Raw genomic sequence first — 19,878 nt, 5'->3', positions numbered from 1 at the left:
ACTGTTGTCACCTTCTCACCAAGCTGCTTGGCGATGGTCTTGTAGCCCATTTCAGCCTTGTGTAGGTCTACAATCTTGTCCCTGACATCCTTGGAGAGCTATTTGGTCTTGGCCATGGTGGAGAGTTTGGAATCTGATTGATTGATTGCTTCTGTGAACAGGTGTCTTTTATACAGGTAACAAACTGAGATTAGGAAAACTCCCTTTAAGAGTGTGCTCCTAATCTCAGCTAGTTACCTGTTTAAAAGACACCTGGGAGACAGAAATCTTTCTGATTGAGAGGGGGTCAAATACTTCTTTCCCTCATTAAAATGCAAATCAATTTATAACATTTTTGACATGTGTTTTTCTGGATTTTTTTGTTGTTATGCTGTCTCTCACTGTTCAAATAAACCTACCATTAAAATTATAGACTGATAATTTCTTTGTCAGTGGGCAAACGTACAAAATCAGCAGGGGATCAAATACTTTTTTCCCTCACTGTATATCAGATACCTATATCAGATACCTACAGGCTATATCAGATACCTACAGGCTATATCAGATACCTACAGGCTATATCAGATACATACAGGCTATATCAGATACCTACAGGCTATATCAGATACCTATATCAGATACCTACAGGCTATATCAGATACCTATATCAGATACCTATATCAGATACCTACAGGCTATATCAGATACCTATATCAGATACCTACAGGCTATATCAGATACCTACAGTTCTTTCTTTGCAGATTGAATTTACAAATACACCCGTAGTATAAACCTGTCTTCTTTGGTTGTTTAGTACATGGCCTCACATGTGAATCCTTAAAGAGATGGGTGGGGCTATGGCTAAAGAGGGTGTGAACGATGCTGAATGGGTGTAGACAAAGAAGAGCTCTCCAGGTGGGTGTACCAAAACATTCAAGGGCCATTTACTCAAAGGTGAGGTTACAAGTTAATCAACTTTCAAAGCAGAATTACTTTCCCATTGTTCCTCAACTGTAGTGTATGATATACAATTTTCTAGCTCCGAGTCGCTACTTTTATCCAATGTAAAAAATAAAAAAAAAAATTCAAATGTTGCTACATAAGACCGAATCGAGCCGGTCGGTCACATTTGAAGACAGATTAGTATTTTCATTGTCTTCTCTTTACAGCAATAGCCATTTGCTTTCCAAACGGGTTTTCCCGCAATTGAACGTTGAAATATTGCAATTTCTATCGCATCACAACAACTATCTATTTGGTATTTGCAGCGTGTGCAGCCCAAACTGCAAGCGCTACCTTTCCTTCTGACTGTAGGCAATGAGATTTAAAACAATCCACAATTATTATTTTTTAGAAGGGGAACCTAATGATCCTGTTGAAGGCTAGGGGAACCTAATGATCCTGTAGAAGGCTAGGGGAACCTAATGATCCGGTAGAAGGCTAGGGGAACCTAATGATCCGGTAGAGGGGAACCTAATGATCCTGTAGAAGGCTAGGGGAACCTAATGATCCTGTAGAAGGCTAGGGGAACCTAATGATCCGGTAGAAGGCTAGGGGAACCTAATGATCCTGTAGAAGGCTAGGGGGAACCTAATGATCCGGTAGAAGGCTAGGGGAACCTAATGATCCGGTAGAAGGCTAGGGGAACCTAATGATCCGGTAGAAGGCTAGGGGAACCTAATGATCCGGTAGAAGGCTAGGGGAACCTAATGATCCGGTAGAAGGCTAGGGGAACCTAATGATCCTGTAGAAGGCTAGGGGAACCTAATGATCCTGTAGAAGGCTAGGGGAACCTAATGATCCGGTAGAAGGCTAGGGGAACCTAATGATCCTGTAGAAGGCTAGGGGAACCTAATGATCCGGTAGAAGGCTAGGGGAACCTAATGATCCGGTAGAAGGCTAGGGGAACCTAATGATCCGGTAGAAGGCTAGGGGAACCTAATGATCCGGTAGAAGGGGAACCTAATGATCCGGTAGAAGGGGAACCTAATGATCCGGTAGAAGGCTAGGGGAACCTAATGATCCTGTTGAAGGCTAGGGGAACCTAATGATCCTGTAGAAGGCTAGGGGAACCTAATGATCCGGTAGAAGGCTAGGGGAACCTAATGATCCTGTAGAAGGCTAGGGGAACCTAATGATCCTGTAGAGGGGAACCTAATGATCCTGTAGAAGGCTAGGGGAACCTAATGATCCTGTAGAAGGCTAGGGGAACCTAATGATCCTGTAGAGGGGAACCTAATGATCCGGTAGAAGGCTAGGGGAACCTAATGATCCTGTAGAAGGCTAGGGAAACCTAATGATCCTGTAGAAGGCTAGGGAAACCTAATGATCCTGTAGAAGGCTAGGGGAACCTAATGATCCTGTAGAGGGGAACCTAATGATCCGGTAGAAGGCTAGGGGAACCTAATGATCCGGTAGAAGGCTAGGGGAACCTAATGATCCGGTAGAAGGCTAGGGAAACCTAATGATCCGGTAGAGGGGAACCTAATGATCCTGTAGAAGGCTAGGGGAACCTAATGATCCTGTAGAAGGCTAGGGGAACCTAATGATCCGGTAGAAGGCTAGGGGAACCTAATGATCCGGTAGAAGGCTAGGGGAACCTAATGATCCGGTAGAGGGGAACCTAATGATCCTGTAGAAGGCTAGGGGAACCTAATGATCCTGTAGAAGGCTAGGGGAACCTAATGATCCGGTAGAAGGCTAGGGGAACCTAATGATCCTGTAGAAGGCTAGGGGAACCTAATGATCCTGTAGAAGGCTAGGGGAACCTAATGATCCGGTAGAGGGGAACCTAATGATCCAGGGGCCAAATCATGCTTTAGTAGCCTATTTTGAAGAGGCACATTAAGGTCCTGGAGTGGCCTAGCCAGTCTCCACACCTTAATACCATAGAAAATCTGTGGAGGGAGCTGAAGGTTCGAGTTGCCAAACGTCAGCCTCGAAATCTTAATGACTTGGAGAAGATCTGCAAAGAGGAGTGGAACAAAATCCCTCCTGAGATGTGTGCAAACCTGGTGGCCAACTACAAGAAACGTCTGACCTCTGTGATTGCCAACAAGGGTTTTGCCACCAAGTACTAAGTCATGTTTTGCAGAGGGGTCAAATACTTATTTCCCTCATTAAAATGCAAATCAATTCATAATATTTTTGACATGCGTCTTTCTGGATTTTTTTGTTGGTATTCTGTCTCTCACTGTTCAAATAAACCTACCATTAAAATTATAGACTGATCATTTCTTTGTCAGTGGGCAAACTTACAAAATCAGCAGGGGATCAAATACTTTTTTCCCTCACTGTATATCAGATACCTACAGGCTATATCAGATACCTATATCAGATACATACAGGCTATATCAGATACCTACAGGCTATATCAGATACCTATATCAGATACCTACAGGCTATATCAGATACCTATATCAGATACCAACAGGCTATATCAGATACCTATATCAGATACCTATATCAGATACCTACAGGCTATATCAGATACCTATATCAGATACCTACAGGCTATATCAGATACCTACAGGCTATATTTTACATTTTTTTACATTTTATCATTTAGACGCTTTATCCAAGCACTACAGTTAGTGATTTTTTTTTTCTCCAAACGAACCCACACGTGCACGCATGCTCTATCACTGAGCGCCTCCACACACCTTTAAATCTTCACATGCACTATCAGATACCTATATCAGATACCTACAGGCTATATCAGATACCTACAGGCTATATCAGATACCTATATCAGTCTATCAGATACCTACAGGCTATATCAGATACCTACAGTTCTTTCTTTGCAGATTGAATTTACAAATACACCCGTAGTATAAACCTGTCTTCTTTGGTTGTTTAGTACATGGCCTCACATGTGAATCGTTAAAGAGATGGGTGGGGCTATGGCTAAAGAGGGTGTGAACGATGCTGAATGGGTGTAGACAAAGAAGCGCTCTCCAGGTGGGTGTACCAAAACATTCAAGGGCCATTTACTCAAAGGTGAGGTTACAAGTTAATCAACTTTCAAAGCAGAATTACTTTCCCCATTGTTCCTCAACTGTAGTGTATGATATACCATTTTCTAGCGCAGAGTCTCTACTTTTATCCAATGTAAAAAAACACAATTTCAAATGTTGCTACATAAGACCGAATCGAGCCGGTCGGTCACATTTGAAGACAGATTAGTATTTTCATTGTCTTCTCTTTACAGCAATAGCCATTTGCTTTCCAAACGGTTTTTCCCGCAATTGAACGTTGAAATATTGCAATTTCTATCGCATCACAACAACTATCTATTTGGTATTTGCAGCGTGTGCAGCCCAAACTGCAAGCGCTACCTTTCCTTCTGACTGTAGGCAATGAGATTTAAAACAATCCACAATTATTATTTTTTAGAAGGGGAACCTAATGATCCGGTAGAAGGCTAGGGGAACCTAATGATCCGGTAGAGGGGAACCTAATGATCCTGTAGAAGGCTAGGGGAACCTAATGATCCTGTAGAAGGCTAGGGGAACCTAATGATCCGGTAGAAGGCTAGGGGAACCTAATGATCCGGTAGAGGGGAACCTAATGATCCTGTAGAAGGCTAGGGGAACCTAATGATCCTGGAGAAGGCTAGGGGAACCTAATGATCCTGTAGAAGGCTAGGGGAACCTAATGATCCGGTAGAAGGCTAGGGGAACCTAATGATCCCGTAGAAGGCTAGGGGAACCTAATGATCCGGTAGAGGGGAACCTAATGATCCGGTAGAGGGGAACCTAATGATCCTGGAGAAGGCTAGGGGAACCTAATGATCCCGTAGAAGGCTAGGGGAACCTAATGATCCGGTAGAAGGCTAGGGGAACCTAATGATCCGGTAGAAGGCTAGGGGAACCTAATGATCCGGTAGAGGGGAACCTAATGATCCTGTAGAAGGCTAGGGGAACCTAATGATCCGGTAGAGGGGAACCTAATGATCCGGTAGAAGGCTAGGGGAACCTAATGATCCTGGAGAAGGCTAGGGGAACCTAATGATCCTGTTGAAGGCTAGGGGAACCTAATGATCCGGTAGAAGGCTAGGGGAACCTAATGATCCGGTAGAGGGGAACCTAATGATCCGGTAGAAGGCTAGGGGAACCTAATGATCCAGGGGCCAAATCATGCTTTAGTAGCCTATTTTGAAGAGGCACATTAAGGTCCTGGAGTGGCCTAGCCAGTCTCCAGACCTTAATCCCATAGAAAATCTGTGGAGGGAGCTGAAGGTTCGAGTTGCCAAACGTCAGCCTCGAAACCTTAATGACTTGGAGAAGATCTGCAAAGAGGAGTGGAACAAAATCCCTCCTGAGATGTGTGCAAACCTGGTGGCCAACTACAAGAAACGTCTGACCTCTGTGATTGCCAACAAGGGTTTTGCCACCAAGTACTAAGTCATGTTTTGCAGAGGGGTCAAATACTTATTTCCCTCATTAAAATGCAAATCAATTTATAATATTTTTGACATGCGTCTTTCTGGATTTTTTTGTTGGTATTCTGTCTCTCACTGTTCAAATAAACCTACCATTAAAATTATAGACTGATCATGTCTTTGTCAGTGGGCAAACGTACAAAATCAGCAGGGGATCAAATACTTATTTCCCCTCACTGTATATTTCGTCTTTTGTTGTTGTGAGTGGCAGGGGCTTGGTGTCTGTGTGTGAGTGGGAAGGGGCTTGGTGTCTGTGTGTGAGTGGCAGGGGCTTGGTGTCTGTGTGTGAGTGGCAGGGTCTTGGTGTCTGTGTGTGAGTGGGAAGGGCTTGGTGTCTGTGTGTGAGTGGGAAGGTGCACCGTGCACAAACCACAGCAGGAGCGAAGGAGACGAGACCAAAGACATAGAACGCTCATAACGTTAAATAAATAAAAACCTTGATTCTTGCGATATACAGGCATTTGGAACATTGCGCTAAAACATACACTACCGTTCAAAAGTTTGGGGTCACTTAGAAATGTCCTTGTTTTCGAAAGAAAAGCCATTTTTTTGTCCATCAAAATAACATCAAATTGATCAGAAATACAGTGTAGACATTGTTAATGTTGTAAATGGCTATTGTAGCTGGAAACGGCTGATTTTTTAAAATGGAATATCTACATAGGCGTACAGATGCCCATTATCAGCAACCATCAATGGCACGTTGTGTTTGCTAATCCAAGTTTATAATTTTAAAAAGGCTAATTGATCATTAGAAAACCCTTTTACGGGGGGGCCTCCCGAGTAGCGCAGTGGTCTAAGGCACTGCATCGCAGTGCTGGCTGTGCCACTAGAGATCCTGGTTCGAATCCAGGCTCTGTCGTAGCCGGCCGCGACCGGGAGACCCATGGGGCGGCACACAATTGGCCCAGCGTCGTCCAGGGTAGGGGAGGGTTTGGACGGCAGGGATGTTACACAGTATCTGCGCATGTGCAAGAGTTCACTGTTCACAGCGTGATAGCCAGGGCACCAAAACAGCCGCAAAGTTGAGCCTCTCGCTTCAACGCTCTTAGTTGTTGCAGAAATTGATTGCCTATGCTGTTTACTTTCTGCATCTCCCTAACAAAAAATAGTTTTCAAGTAAGGATTTTTCTTAAAAGTTAAGGATCCCAATTTCGTTCAAAACGTTTTAAAAGCTGCAATATGTAACTTTTTGGGCGATCTGACCAAATTCACATATAAATAGGAGTAATAGATCTGTCACTCATTGAAAGCAAGTCTAAGAAGAGGTAGATCTGTTCTGTGTGTGCTATTTCTATGCTTCCCGTGCTTAAGTGTTTTTACCTAAGCCTTGATGTGTTTTAAGTGTTCCCTACTTGTAGGCTAGCACTTGAAGCTAATAAAATATATATATATATATATTTTTTTTTAAGCACTACCTCACTGCTTTAGCACATGGCCACAGTCGCATGGGTTGACATGTGAATTCTTAAAGAGGTGGGTGGGCTTAAGAGGATGTTGACGATGCTAAATGGGCGTAAAACAAAGAACAGCCTTGTAGCTGGTCAATGTGAAAGGGGTGTCTTCACTATACATTACAGGGAATGTAATACTGTTAGCCTAATGTTTTACCTGATGGGGGAACTTAGTGAGAGAACTTTCAGAGAATCCATTTTTGGCAATTTGGTGAAAGTATTCCCAGTGATTAATGTAGAGGAAGTGTGTAAATCACAGCAACATGTTTGAAAGCCCTTTTCTCCTAAATGAGATTCTAAATGTGTCAACTTTTAAAGCATGTTTCCTCCAACCACAGTGTATGATACGCCATTTTGAAGCTGAGTCTTTACTTTTATACAAAGCAAATCACATAAAGGGATTTATCAACTTCATATTTGATCATCTCCAGCACCACCCCAACATCAACGTATGTAAAAATAGCGTGTTTCTACGTTTCATAGTATATACCCTGGGATTGCATAGAAATGCGTCTAATCCTTTATACTGTAGCCTACATGTTTTAGTGTTCCATGTTGTTGTGTCTTGTATGTACCATTCCTCACCACACATGAAGTTCCCACCCAGGAAATAAAAGTGATTTGGATTGGCAGAGAGGCTTGGAAGTGTTTGTTATTGGTCTATTAACCAATTTACCAGATGATGATGTCACCTGGGAAATACAAAACTCCCGCCCATTCAAACCTGCTGATTAGAAGGTCCTGTGTAGATAGTTGCTGGTTGAAAAAACAAAAACAAAATCAGGAATAACACAGATAAATAGATTTAAATCACACTGACTGCACTGGGCCTTTAAATTTACAGAAGATCAATGATTAATCCCAAACTAAATATAAGTGTTGATACTAGTGGGCAGGAGTCTTCAACATTGGGTTTTGACGCAGCAAACCCATTAGCTACACATGTATACATCACATTGATCCATTACAATAGTCAGCCTCCCCATCCATTAGCTATAGTCCCATGCCAAAAATACCACTTTTCTCCTGTCCTGACCCCTGGGTTCGTCCCAAATGGCACCCTATTCCCTATATACATTATAGTCATTTTGCAGACGCTCTTATCCAGAGCGACTTACAGTTAGTGAGTGCATACCTTATTTTTTTTTCATACTGGCCCCCCGTGGGAATCGAACCCACAACCCTGGCGTTACAAAACGCCATGCTCTACCAACTGAGCTACATCCCTACCCTGGACGACGCTGGGCCGATTGTGCGCCGCCCCATGGGTCACCCGGTCGCGGCCGGCTACGACAGAGCCTGGATACAGACCACTACTTTTGACCAGAGAACGTATTGCGATACATAGCCAGGAATAGAGTGGCATTTCGTGGGCACCTCGAATCCAGGCAACACTGACAACTTTCCTATCCCAGTCTTTGAGTAACATGAGCAGATTCTCTACATTCAGCTACTTCTATGTCAATATGAATAACAGCCACTGCCTAGTCTCGTAAAACTAGTAGCTAGCTACCAGCAATTAATTTCAGTTAATGTAATGTGCACATGAGCAGCTAGAACACATTGCCTACAGGAAAAACAAATCACTAAATCTGATTTAGTGTGTGGCTGAACTCTGTCTAGAGAAGTTTGTGCCGGAGACAGAAACGGGACTGTACTAAAATGTTCCTCTACCTCATAGAGTTGAGTATAATCGGCCTCTACCTCGTAGAGTTGAGTATAATCGGCCTCTACCTCGTAGAGTTGAGTCTAATCGGCCTCTACCTCGTAGAGTTGAGTCTAATCGGCCTCTACCTCGTAGAGTTGAGTCTAATCGGCCTCTACCTCGTAGAGTTGAGTATAATCGGCCTCTACCTCGTAGGAGTTGAGTATAATCGGCCTCTACCTCGTAGAGTTGAGTATAATCGGCCTCTACCTCGTAGAGTTGAGTATAATCGGCCTCTACCTCGTAGAGTTGAGTATAATCGGCCTCTACCTCGTAGAGTTGAGTATAATCGGCCTCTACCTCGTAGAGTTGAGTATAATCGGCCTCTACCTCGTAGAGTTGAGTATAATCGGCCTCTACCTCGTAGAGTTGAGTATAATCGGCCTCTACCTCGTAGAGTTGAGTATAATCGGCCTCTACCTCGTAGAGTTGAGTATAATCGGCCTCTACCTCGTAGAGTTGAGTATAATCGGCCTCTACCTCGTAGAGTTGAGTATAATCGGCCTCTACCTCGTAGAGTTGAGTCTAATCGGCCTCTACCTCGTAGAGTTGAGTATAATCGGCCTCTACCTCGTAGAGTTGAGTATAATCGGCCTCTACCTCGTAGAGTTGAGTATAATCGGCCTCTACCTCGTAGAGTTGAGTCTAATCGGCCTCTACCTCGTAGAGTTGAGTATAATCGGCCTCTACCTCGTAGAGTTGAGTATAATCGGCCTCTAACTCCCCATCAAATGGGGGAAACGGTGCTTTCTCCCGCTGCCTATCACCGTAATGAAAATGACACAGTTAACGGATTTCCTTAGCCAGAAGAGCAGGTACTAGATCGCTATCAAACAAGCTAAATCTACGAATTAGGTAGGTAGATGTAAAGTAACGTTAGCTATCTACCTACTGCAGATAATGCAGCATCAGAAAGACAAGGAAGCGCTGAAAAACACCAGTTTAGACAAAGAAACAGCATCAACCAGTATCTTTGGTAGTATCTTACAAATAGTTAGCTAACAACTGTAACTAGTTACATGTTTGTTAACTAACGTCACAGTGCCCACTCAACCTTGGCTAGGTAACTAGTCAGCTGACGTTAGCTAGCAAACTAATCGATGTTTAGCTAGCCATCTAGCTCACGGTGGCTAGCTAGTTAGTTATCCTGGTCGAGGTTAGAGGAATTATAAATTCACTATATCGGCATAGATAGCTAGTTAGTAGCAGCTTGCTATATATATATATTTGACAACTTTGAGTTAACTACCGTTAGCTTGCTGATTTGTCTTAAGCGACATAGCTAACTAGCTGACTAAACTCAACGATTTACAATGGAGTTGAGCGGACTGGAGCTCCGACATCAAGTTTTTATCAAAAACTACTGATTTCAGCACACAAATATGCCGCAATTACGCAGAACAGTGTCGTGTGTAATTGCAGACTATTTTTTGGGTGCTGAAATCAGTAGTTTTTGATTTTAAAAAACGTAATTTGATGTGACTCAAGAGTTCCCGTCTGCCCACACTAGTCGCTGCTCAACTCATCGTATATGGTGAAGGTGAGTTAAATCCGCTACTAGCTAGCTAAATAGATATGCAATACTTACACATAGATGATGGACATGAAGTGCATAAACCACAGCACGATAAATAGAATGAATCCAAAGACGGAGAGCCCTTGCATGGCAAGATCCAGAAGGGCCATGGTTGTGGCTAGCTGCTACGCTACAGCCCGTTGTTGTGGCTACACCACGGGTGTAAATATCCACGCAGACCGGAGAGCGGTTTTCGCCCGAGGTAGAGAATCTGAGGCGGGGTACGAACTGGGCGGGGTACGGTCCTTCCGCCCATGACGACGGTAGTCTGCTGACTGAACAACACCTCCAGCTCTAGACTAAAGAACCACGTCTCTCGTCTACTACTACAGATCATCATCATCATCATAATAATAATAATAATAATATGCCATTTAGCAGACGCTTTTATCCAAAGCGACTTACAGTCATGCGTGCATACATTTTATTGCGCTATATAATACAATACAACTTGTGTGAGAAAGCATGTCAATGCATTCCTTCTTTAGAACGATAGACTGTTGCAATATCATCAACAGTTGTAAATAATAATTGTAGGCCTGCCTATGTTGGAGAAAGGAGTTCCTTAGAGAAGGACTAGGTTACATTTTAGGTTGCAGAAGCTGTAAAGTTTAATTTTGCATAACAGAAAAAAAGCTTTTTGTGTTTGCACAGTCAAGTTTCCTGTTATCTTTATGAACAGATCATTTAATTCAAGACCTTATCAAAAACTGCCTTGTATTCATGGAATGCATGACTTGTAATTGGGAATGTACTCCAGCAATACTTGCACCCATTGAGCATTTCCAAAAACACACACACACACACACACACACACACACACACACACTTCCTCGTACATGTTGTGTAACACCAGAGATTTCCATTGTCAATGAGAGTGAGACAATACTCAGCACATAAGAGATATTAGCATAATAAGTATCGGTGTGAACATACAGCCAGAGGGGAGACGCTCCGGTCACATGATGCCATAAGGACACATATCCATGGGGACAAGAGTGGAGTGCATCATTCATATAGAAAGCATTGGGTGTCATGCACAATTATAAAAAGGAGTTGTGGGTGTGAATGTGTTGGTGCGAAGTCTACACATTCAGTATACAATAGGCCATGAATTAATCATACAAAATAATTTCCCATAAACAGACAATTGAGAACTTTTTTTTGTGACACATGAAACATTCATGAATGAATTAACACACAAACTGGCCACATGTGAACGAAGCAAGTTAAGACATACAATTCAAGAGTACAAAATATTTCAACAATACCAAATAACAGACAGGTAATAATCTATGAAAATGAATCCATACAGCACGTTGGTTTAATGTACATAACCTTCATCCATACAGCATGTTGGTTTAATGCTAACTGTGCCACTAGATCCTGGTTCGAATCCAGGCTCTGTCGCAGCCGGCCGCGACCGGGAGACTCATGGGCGGCGCACAATTGGCCCAGCGTCGTCCAGGGTAGGGGAGGGAATGGCCGGCAGGGATGTAGCTCAGTTGATAGAGCATGGCGTTTGCAACGCCAGGGTTGTGGGTTCGATTCCCACGGGGGGCCAGTATAAAAAAATATGTATTCACTAACTGTAAGTCGCTCTGGATAAGAGCGTCTGCTAAATGACTAAAATGTAAATGTAAATGCAATGTACATAACCTGGACAATGAGACGGAACTGGGGTACAGGGTACAGGGTACACACTAACTGTGGAAAAGGTTGTCTCATTCTGAGGACAATAGGTGTTAAAACAACAGGAAATCTCCCCAGATAATTTAGTTCCTCAAAAGTAGATGAATGGTCCCTTGACCCGAGCAAGCGAGCGTCTTTCGCTGTCTGCCTAGATGACGTGTGGGGCTTAACACCCTCACAAACACACACACCCCCAGCAACAGGCCTTAGCCAGGACAACAGCTTCATCACCCCCAGCAACAGGCCTTAGCCAGGACAACAGCTTCATCACCCCCAGCAACAGGCCTTAGCCAGGACAACAGCTTCATCACCCCCAGCAACAGGCCTTAGCCAGGACAACAGCTTCATCACCCCCAGCAACAGGCCTTAGCCAGGACAACAGCTTCATCACCCCCAGCAACAGGCCTTAGCCAGGACAACAGCTTCATCACCCCCAGCAACAGGCCTTAGCCAGGACAACAGCTTCATCACCCCCAGCAACAGGCCTTAGCCAGGACAACAGCTTCATCATTAGCAGGGTGTAACACTTTGCTCTGGTTTCAGTAGATTGAGAGGAACCGGTTCTTTCCCTTCCGACTAGCAGACATCATGTCCATACTTCTCTAAAACTAGGTTCCTATGCTACACACGCAGAACAGTTCGAAACAGGCCCATATCCATGCAAACACAATCCCATCTCATATGATCTAGTCATTATCAATCATCTCAGAATTAATGCCTAAGCAACTAGGCTTAAAGAAAGAGCTTCTAGTACACACGCATGATAAAGGTTTAACAGAAATGTCCGTCACAAGCATGTTGGTTTAGTGTACATAACCTTCATCCATACAGCATGTTGGTTTAATGTACATAACCTTCATCCATACAGCATGTTGGTTTAATGTACATAACCTTCATCCATAAAGCATGTTGGTTTAATGTACATAACCTTCATCCATAAAGCATGTTGGTTTAATGTCCATAACCTTCATCCATAAAGCATGTTGGTTTAATGTCCATAACCTTCATCCATACAGCATGTTGGTTTAATGTACATAAACTTCATCCATACAGCATGTTGGTTTAATGTCCATAACCTTCATCCATACAGCATGTTGGTTTAATGTACATAACCTTCATCCATACAGCATGTTGGTTTAATGTACATAATCTTCATTCATACAGCATGTTGGTTTAGTGTACATAACCTTCATCCATACAGCATGTTGGTTTAATGTCCATAACCTTCATCCATACAGCATGTTGGTTTAATGTCCATAACCTTCATCCATACAGCATGTTGGTTTAATGTACATAACCTTCATCCATACAGCATGTTGGTTTAATGTCCATAACCTTCATCCATACAGCATGTTGGTTTAATGTACATAACCTTCATCCATACAGCATGTTGGTTTAATGTCCATAACCTTCATCCATACAGCATGTTGGTTTAATGTACATAAACTTCATCCATACAGCATGTTGGTTTAATGTCCATAACCTTCATCCATACAGCATGTTGGTTTAATGTACATAACCTTTATCCATACAGCATGTTGGTTTAATGTCCATAACCTTCATCCATACAGCATGTTGGTTTAATGTACATAACCTTCATCCATACAGCATGTTGGTTTAATGTACATAACCTTCATCCATACAGCATGTTGGTTTAATGTACATAACCTTCATCCATACAGCATGTTGGTTTAATGTACATAACCTTCATCCATACAGCATGTTGGTTTAATGTACATAACCTTCATCCATACAGCATGTTGGTTTGTTTACTAAAATAAACGTTCCCTTTCTGGTGCTCTTAAACAACCTCTGTGGATATCTGACGCAAGAATATTGATTCCTGTAGTAACACTCAGACTTTGTCCTGTAAAATAATCTCACCCCTTCTCCATAAAATAATTCTAAACTTATTAAAGCCCATTCAACAGTGTCCGTCTTACTGTTTTACAGCATGTTGTTTTGACCGGGATTGACCGGCCATATTCCAATGAAATGCTGTATATAATGGAACAGACGATTTATGGATTTACTATTGTTTTTAGCTACATAGCAACTTAGCCTCTGGCTAGTAAGAGTTTTATGATACTAAAGGAGTCCATCTTGTGGTGGATTGAAGGTGTTGCAGTATTTAATTAATAATAATAATAATAATGCCATTTAGCAGATGCTTTTATCCAAAGCGACTTACAGTCATGTGTGCATACATTTTTACGTATGGGTGGTCCCGGGGATCGAACCCACTACCCTGGCGTTACAAGCGCCATGCTCTACCAATTGAGCTACAGAGGGCCACTATTTGCCATTGAGTTGGTTACAAGCCTGGCAAGAAGAAAGAGGCGCTGAAAAGTCTCCAGTTTTGAGTGAGGATAGCCCGCATTAAAAAAGAAGTAAAAACATAAGTGGAGAAAACCACTCAAAACCAAACCCGATGGAGGAAGTTTGAATGACCTATGACCTATGACCTATGCTCTCCAACGAGCAAAAATAAGTCAGACTTTTCTTCTTATTTTTTTGTTGTATTTTACCCCCTTTTTCTCCACAATTTCGTGATATCCAATTGCGATCCAATTACGATCTTGTCTCATCGCTAAAATTCCCCAACGGGCTCGATAAATACGTCCTAGATTTTTTTTTAAATAGCCTTTATTCCAATGCATTAGATTTATCCGTTGATTTATCATTGTTTGCTTTTGTCAGTCAGCAGTTTAGAGCGCTCATTGCTTTGTTTTACAGGTGCGTGTGGGTATTGGTGTTCTCCGTGCTGTCAGTGGCCTCAAGAGGTAGATCATTTATTTAGCTCTATTCTTTTCTATCAATATTTCTTTTCTTTCCTGGATCAGCTGATGATGGTCTACAATATCACTAGACAACTAGCCTACAACTAGACACCAATATCATTAGACAACTAGCCTACAGCTCTACACCAATATCACTAGACAACTAGCCTACAGCTATACACCAATATCACTAGACAACTAGCCTACAGCTCTACACCAATATCACTAGACAACTAGCCTACAGCTATACACCAATATCACTAGACAACTAGCCTACAGCTATACACCAATATCACTAGACAACTAGCCTACAGCTCTACACCAATATCACTAGACAACTAGCCTACAGCTATACACCAATATCACTAGACAACTAGCCTACAGCTCTACACCAATATCACTAGACAACTAGCCTACAGCTATACACCAATATCACTAGACGACTAGCCTACAACTAGACACCAATATCACTAGACAACTAGCCTACAGCTCTACACCAATATCACTAGACAACTAGCCTACAACTATACACCAATATCACTAGACGACTAGCCTATAACTATACACCAATATCACTAGACAACTAGCCTACAGCTCTACACCAATATCACTAGACAACTAGCCTACAGCTCTACACCAATATCACCAGACAACTAGCCTACAGCTATACACCAATATCACTAGACAACTAGCCTACAGCTATACACCAATATCACTAGACAACTAGCCTACAGCTCTACACCAATATCACTAGACAACTAGCCTACAGCTCTACACCAATATCACTAGACAACTAGCCTACAGCTCTACACCAATATCACTAGACAACTAGCCTACAGCTCTACACCAATATCACTAGACAACTAGCCTACAGCTATACACCAATATCACTAGACAACTAGCCTACAGCTATACACCAATATCACTAGACAACTAGCCTACAGCTCTACACCAATATCACTAGACAACTAGCCTACAGCTATACACCAATATCACTAGACAACTAGCCTACAGCTCTACACCAATATCACTAGACAACTAGCCTACAGCTATACACCAATATCACTAGACAACTAGCCTACAACTATACACCAATATCACTAGACAACTAGCCTACAGCTCTACACCAATATCACTAGACAACTAGCCTACAACTATACACCAATATCACTAGACGACTAGCCTATAACTATACACCAATATCACTAGACAACTAGCCTACAGCTCTACACCAATATCACTAGACAACTAGCCTACAGCTCTACACCAATATCACTAGACAACTAGCCTACAGCTATACACCAATATCACTAGACAACTAGCCTACAGCTATACACCAATATCACTAGACAACTAGCCTACAGCTCTACACCAATATCACTAGACAACTAGCCTACAGCTCTACACCAATATCACTAGACAACTAGCCTACAACTATACACCAATATCACTAGACAACTAGCCTACAGCTCTACACCAATATCACTAGACAACTAGCCTACAGCTCTACACCAATATCACTAGACAACTAGCCTACAACTATACACCAATATCACTAGACAACTAGCCTACAACTAGACACCAATATCACTAGACAACTAGCCTACAACTATACACCAATATCACTAGACAACTAGCCTACAACTATACACCAATATCACTAGACAACTAGCCTACAACTAGACACCAATATCACTAGACAACTAGCCTACAACTAGACACCAATATCACTAGACAACTAGCCTACAACTATACACCAATATCACTAGACAACTAGCCTACAACTATACACCAATATCACTAGACAACTAGCCTACAGCTCTACACCAATATCACTAGACAACTAGCCTACAACTAGACACCAATATCACTAGACAACTAGCCTACAACTAGACACCAATATCACTAGACAGCTAGCCTACAACTATACACCAATATCACTAGACAACTAGCCTACAGCTCTACACCAATATCACTAGACAACTAGCCTACAGCTATACACCAATATCACTAGACAACTAGCCTACAGCTCTACACCAATATCACTAGACAACTAGCCTACAACTAGACACCAATATCACTAGACAGCTAGCCTACAACTATACACCAATATCACTAGACAACTAGCATACAGCCATACACCAATATCACTAGACAACTAGCCTACAACTATACACCAATATCACTAGACAACTAGCCTACAGCTCTACACCAATATCACCAGACAACTAGCCTACAACTATACACCAATATCACTAGACAACTAGCCTACAACTATACACCAATATCACTAGACAACTAGCATACAGCTCTACACCAATATCACTAGACAACTAGCCTACAGCTATACACCAATATCACTAGACAACTAGCCTCCAGCCATACACCAATATCACTAGACAACTAGCATACAAGCCAGACACCAATATCACTAGACAACTAGCCTACAGCTCTACACCAATATCACCAGACAACTAGCCTACAACTATACACCAATATCACTAGACAACTAGCCTACAACTATACACCAATATCACTAGACAACTAGCCTACAGCTCTACACCAATATCACCAGACAACTAGCCTACAACTATACACCAATATCACTAGACAACTAGCCTACAACTATACACCAATATCACCAGACAACTAGCCTACAGCTCTACACCAATATCACTAGACAACTAGCCTACAGCTCTACACCAATATCACCAGACAACTAGCCTACAGCTATACACCAATATCACTAGACAACTAGCCTCCAGCCATACACCAATATCACTAGACAACTAGCATACAAGCCAGACACCAATATCACTAGACAACTAGCCTACAGCTCTACACCAATATCACTAGACAACTAGCCTACAACTATACACCAATATCACTAGACAACTAGCCTACAACTATACACCAATATCACTAGACAACTAGCCTACAGCTCTACACCAATATCACCAGACAACTAGCCTACAACTATACACCAATATCACTAGACAACTAGCCTACAACTATACACCAATATCACCAGACAACTAGCCTACAGCTCTACACCAATATCACTAGACAACTAGCCTACAGCTCTACACCAATATCACTAGACAACTAGCCTACAGCTCTACACCAATATCACTAGACAACTAGCCTACAGCTCTACACCAATATCACTAGACAACTAGCCTACAGCTATACACCAATATCACTAGACAACTAGCCTACAGCTCTACACCAATATCACTAGACAACTAGCCTACAGCTCTACACCAATATCACCAGACAACTAGCCTACAACTAGACACCAATATCACTAGACAACTAGCCTACAACTATACACCAATATCACTAGACAACTAGCCTACAACTATACACCAATATCACCAGACAACTAGCCTACAGCTCTACACCAATATCACTAGACAACTAGCCTACAACTATACACCAATATCACTAGACAACTAGCCTACAGCTATACACCAATATCACTAGACAACTAGCCTACAACTAGACACCAATATCACTAGACAACTAGCCTACAGCTATACACCAATATCACTAGACAACTAGCCTACAGCTCTACACCAATATCACTAGACAACTAGCCTACAGCTCTACACCAATATCACTAGACAACTAGCCTACAACTATACACCAATATCACTAGACAACTAGCCTACAGCTATACACCAATATCACTGGACAACTAGCCTACAGCTCTACACCAATATCACTAGACAACTAGCCTGCAGCTCTACACCAATATCACCAGACAACTAGCCTACAACTAGACACCAATATCACTAGACAACTAGCCTACAACTATACACCAATATCACTAGACAACTAGCCTACAACTATACACCAATATCACTAGACAACTAGCCTACAACTATACACCAATATCACTAGACAACTAGCCTACAGCTATACACCAATATCACCAGACAACTAGCCTACAACTATACACCAATATCACTAGACAACTAGCCTACAGCTCTACACCAATATCACTAGACAACTAGCCTACAGCTCTACACCAATATCACTAGACAACTAGCCTACAGCTCTACACCAATATCACTAGACAACTAGCCTACAGCTCTACACCAATATCACTAGACAACTAGCCTACAGCTCTACACCAATATCACTAGACAACTAGCCTACAGCTCTACACCAATATCACCAGACAACTAGCCTACAACTAGACACCAATATCACTAGACAACTAGCCTACAACTATACACCAATATCACTAGACAACTAGCCTACAACTATACACCAATATCACTAGACAACTAGCCTACAACTATACACCAATATCACCAGACAACTAGCCTACAGCTATACACCAATATCACCAGACAACTAGCCTACAACTATACACCAATATCACTAGACAACTAGCCTACAGCTCTACACCAATATCACTAGACAACTAGCCTACAGCTCTACACCAATATCACTAGACAACTAGTCTACACCAATATCACCAGACAACTAGCCTACAACTAGACACCAATATCACCGGACAACTGGCCTACAACTAGACACCAATATCACTAGACAACTAGCCTACAACTATACACCAATATCACTAGACAACTAGCCTACAACTATACACCAATATCACTAGACAACTAGCCTACAACTATACACCAATATCACCAGACAACTAGCCTACAGCTATACACCAATATCACCAGACAACTAGCCTACAACTATACACCAATATCACTAGACAACTAGCCTACAGCTATACACCAATATCACTAGACAACTAGCCTACAGCTATACACCAATATCACTAGACAACTAGCCTACAGCTATACACCAATATCACTAGACAACTAGCCTACAGCTCTACACCAATATCACCAGACAACTAGCCTACAACTAGACACCAATATCACTAGACAACTAGCCTACAGCTCTACACCAATATCACTAGACAACTAGCCTACAACTATACACCAATATCACTAGACAACTAGCCTACAGCTCTACACCAATATCACTAGACAACCAGCCTACAGCCATACACCAATATCACTAGACAACTAGCCTACAGCTATACACCAATATCACTAGACAACTAGCCTACAGCTCTACACCAATATCACTAGACAACTAGCCTATAACTATACACCAATATCACTAGACAACTAGCCTACGGCTCTACACCAATATCACTAGACAACTAGCCTACAGCTATACACCAATATCACTAGACAACTAGCCTACAGCTATAC

The 19,878-nt window shown here is 42.1% G+C and overlaps 1 protein-coding gene across 1 annotated transcript in view; it reads right to left on the bottom strand.

Annotated features, from left to right (window-relative positions):
* LOC121583630 (ceramide glucosyltransferase) overlaps positions 1-10,396 on the bottom strand; it is a 54,017-nt gene extending 43,621 nt beyond the window's left edge. Inside the window, exon 1 of the mRNA XM_041899784.2 lies at positions 10,170-10,396. Coding sequence (XP_041755718.1) covers positions 10,170-10,267 — 98 coding nt within the window. The 5' untranslated portion in view covers positions 10,268-10,396. The remainder of the gene's footprint in view (positions 1-10,169) is intronic.
* Between the last annotated feature and the right edge of the window lie 9,482 nt (positions 10,397-19,878).

Source organism: Coregonus clupeaformis, chromosome 15 (assembly GCF_020615455.1).
Source record: "Coregonus clupeaformis isolate EN_2021a chromosome 15, ASM2061545v1, whole genome shotgun sequence".
NCBI classification, from domain to species: domain Eukaryota; kingdom Metazoa; phylum Chordata; class Actinopteri; order Salmoniformes; family Salmonidae; genus Coregonus; species Coregonus clupeaformis.
This window is presented reverse-complemented; position numbering and strand designations above follow the sequence as displayed.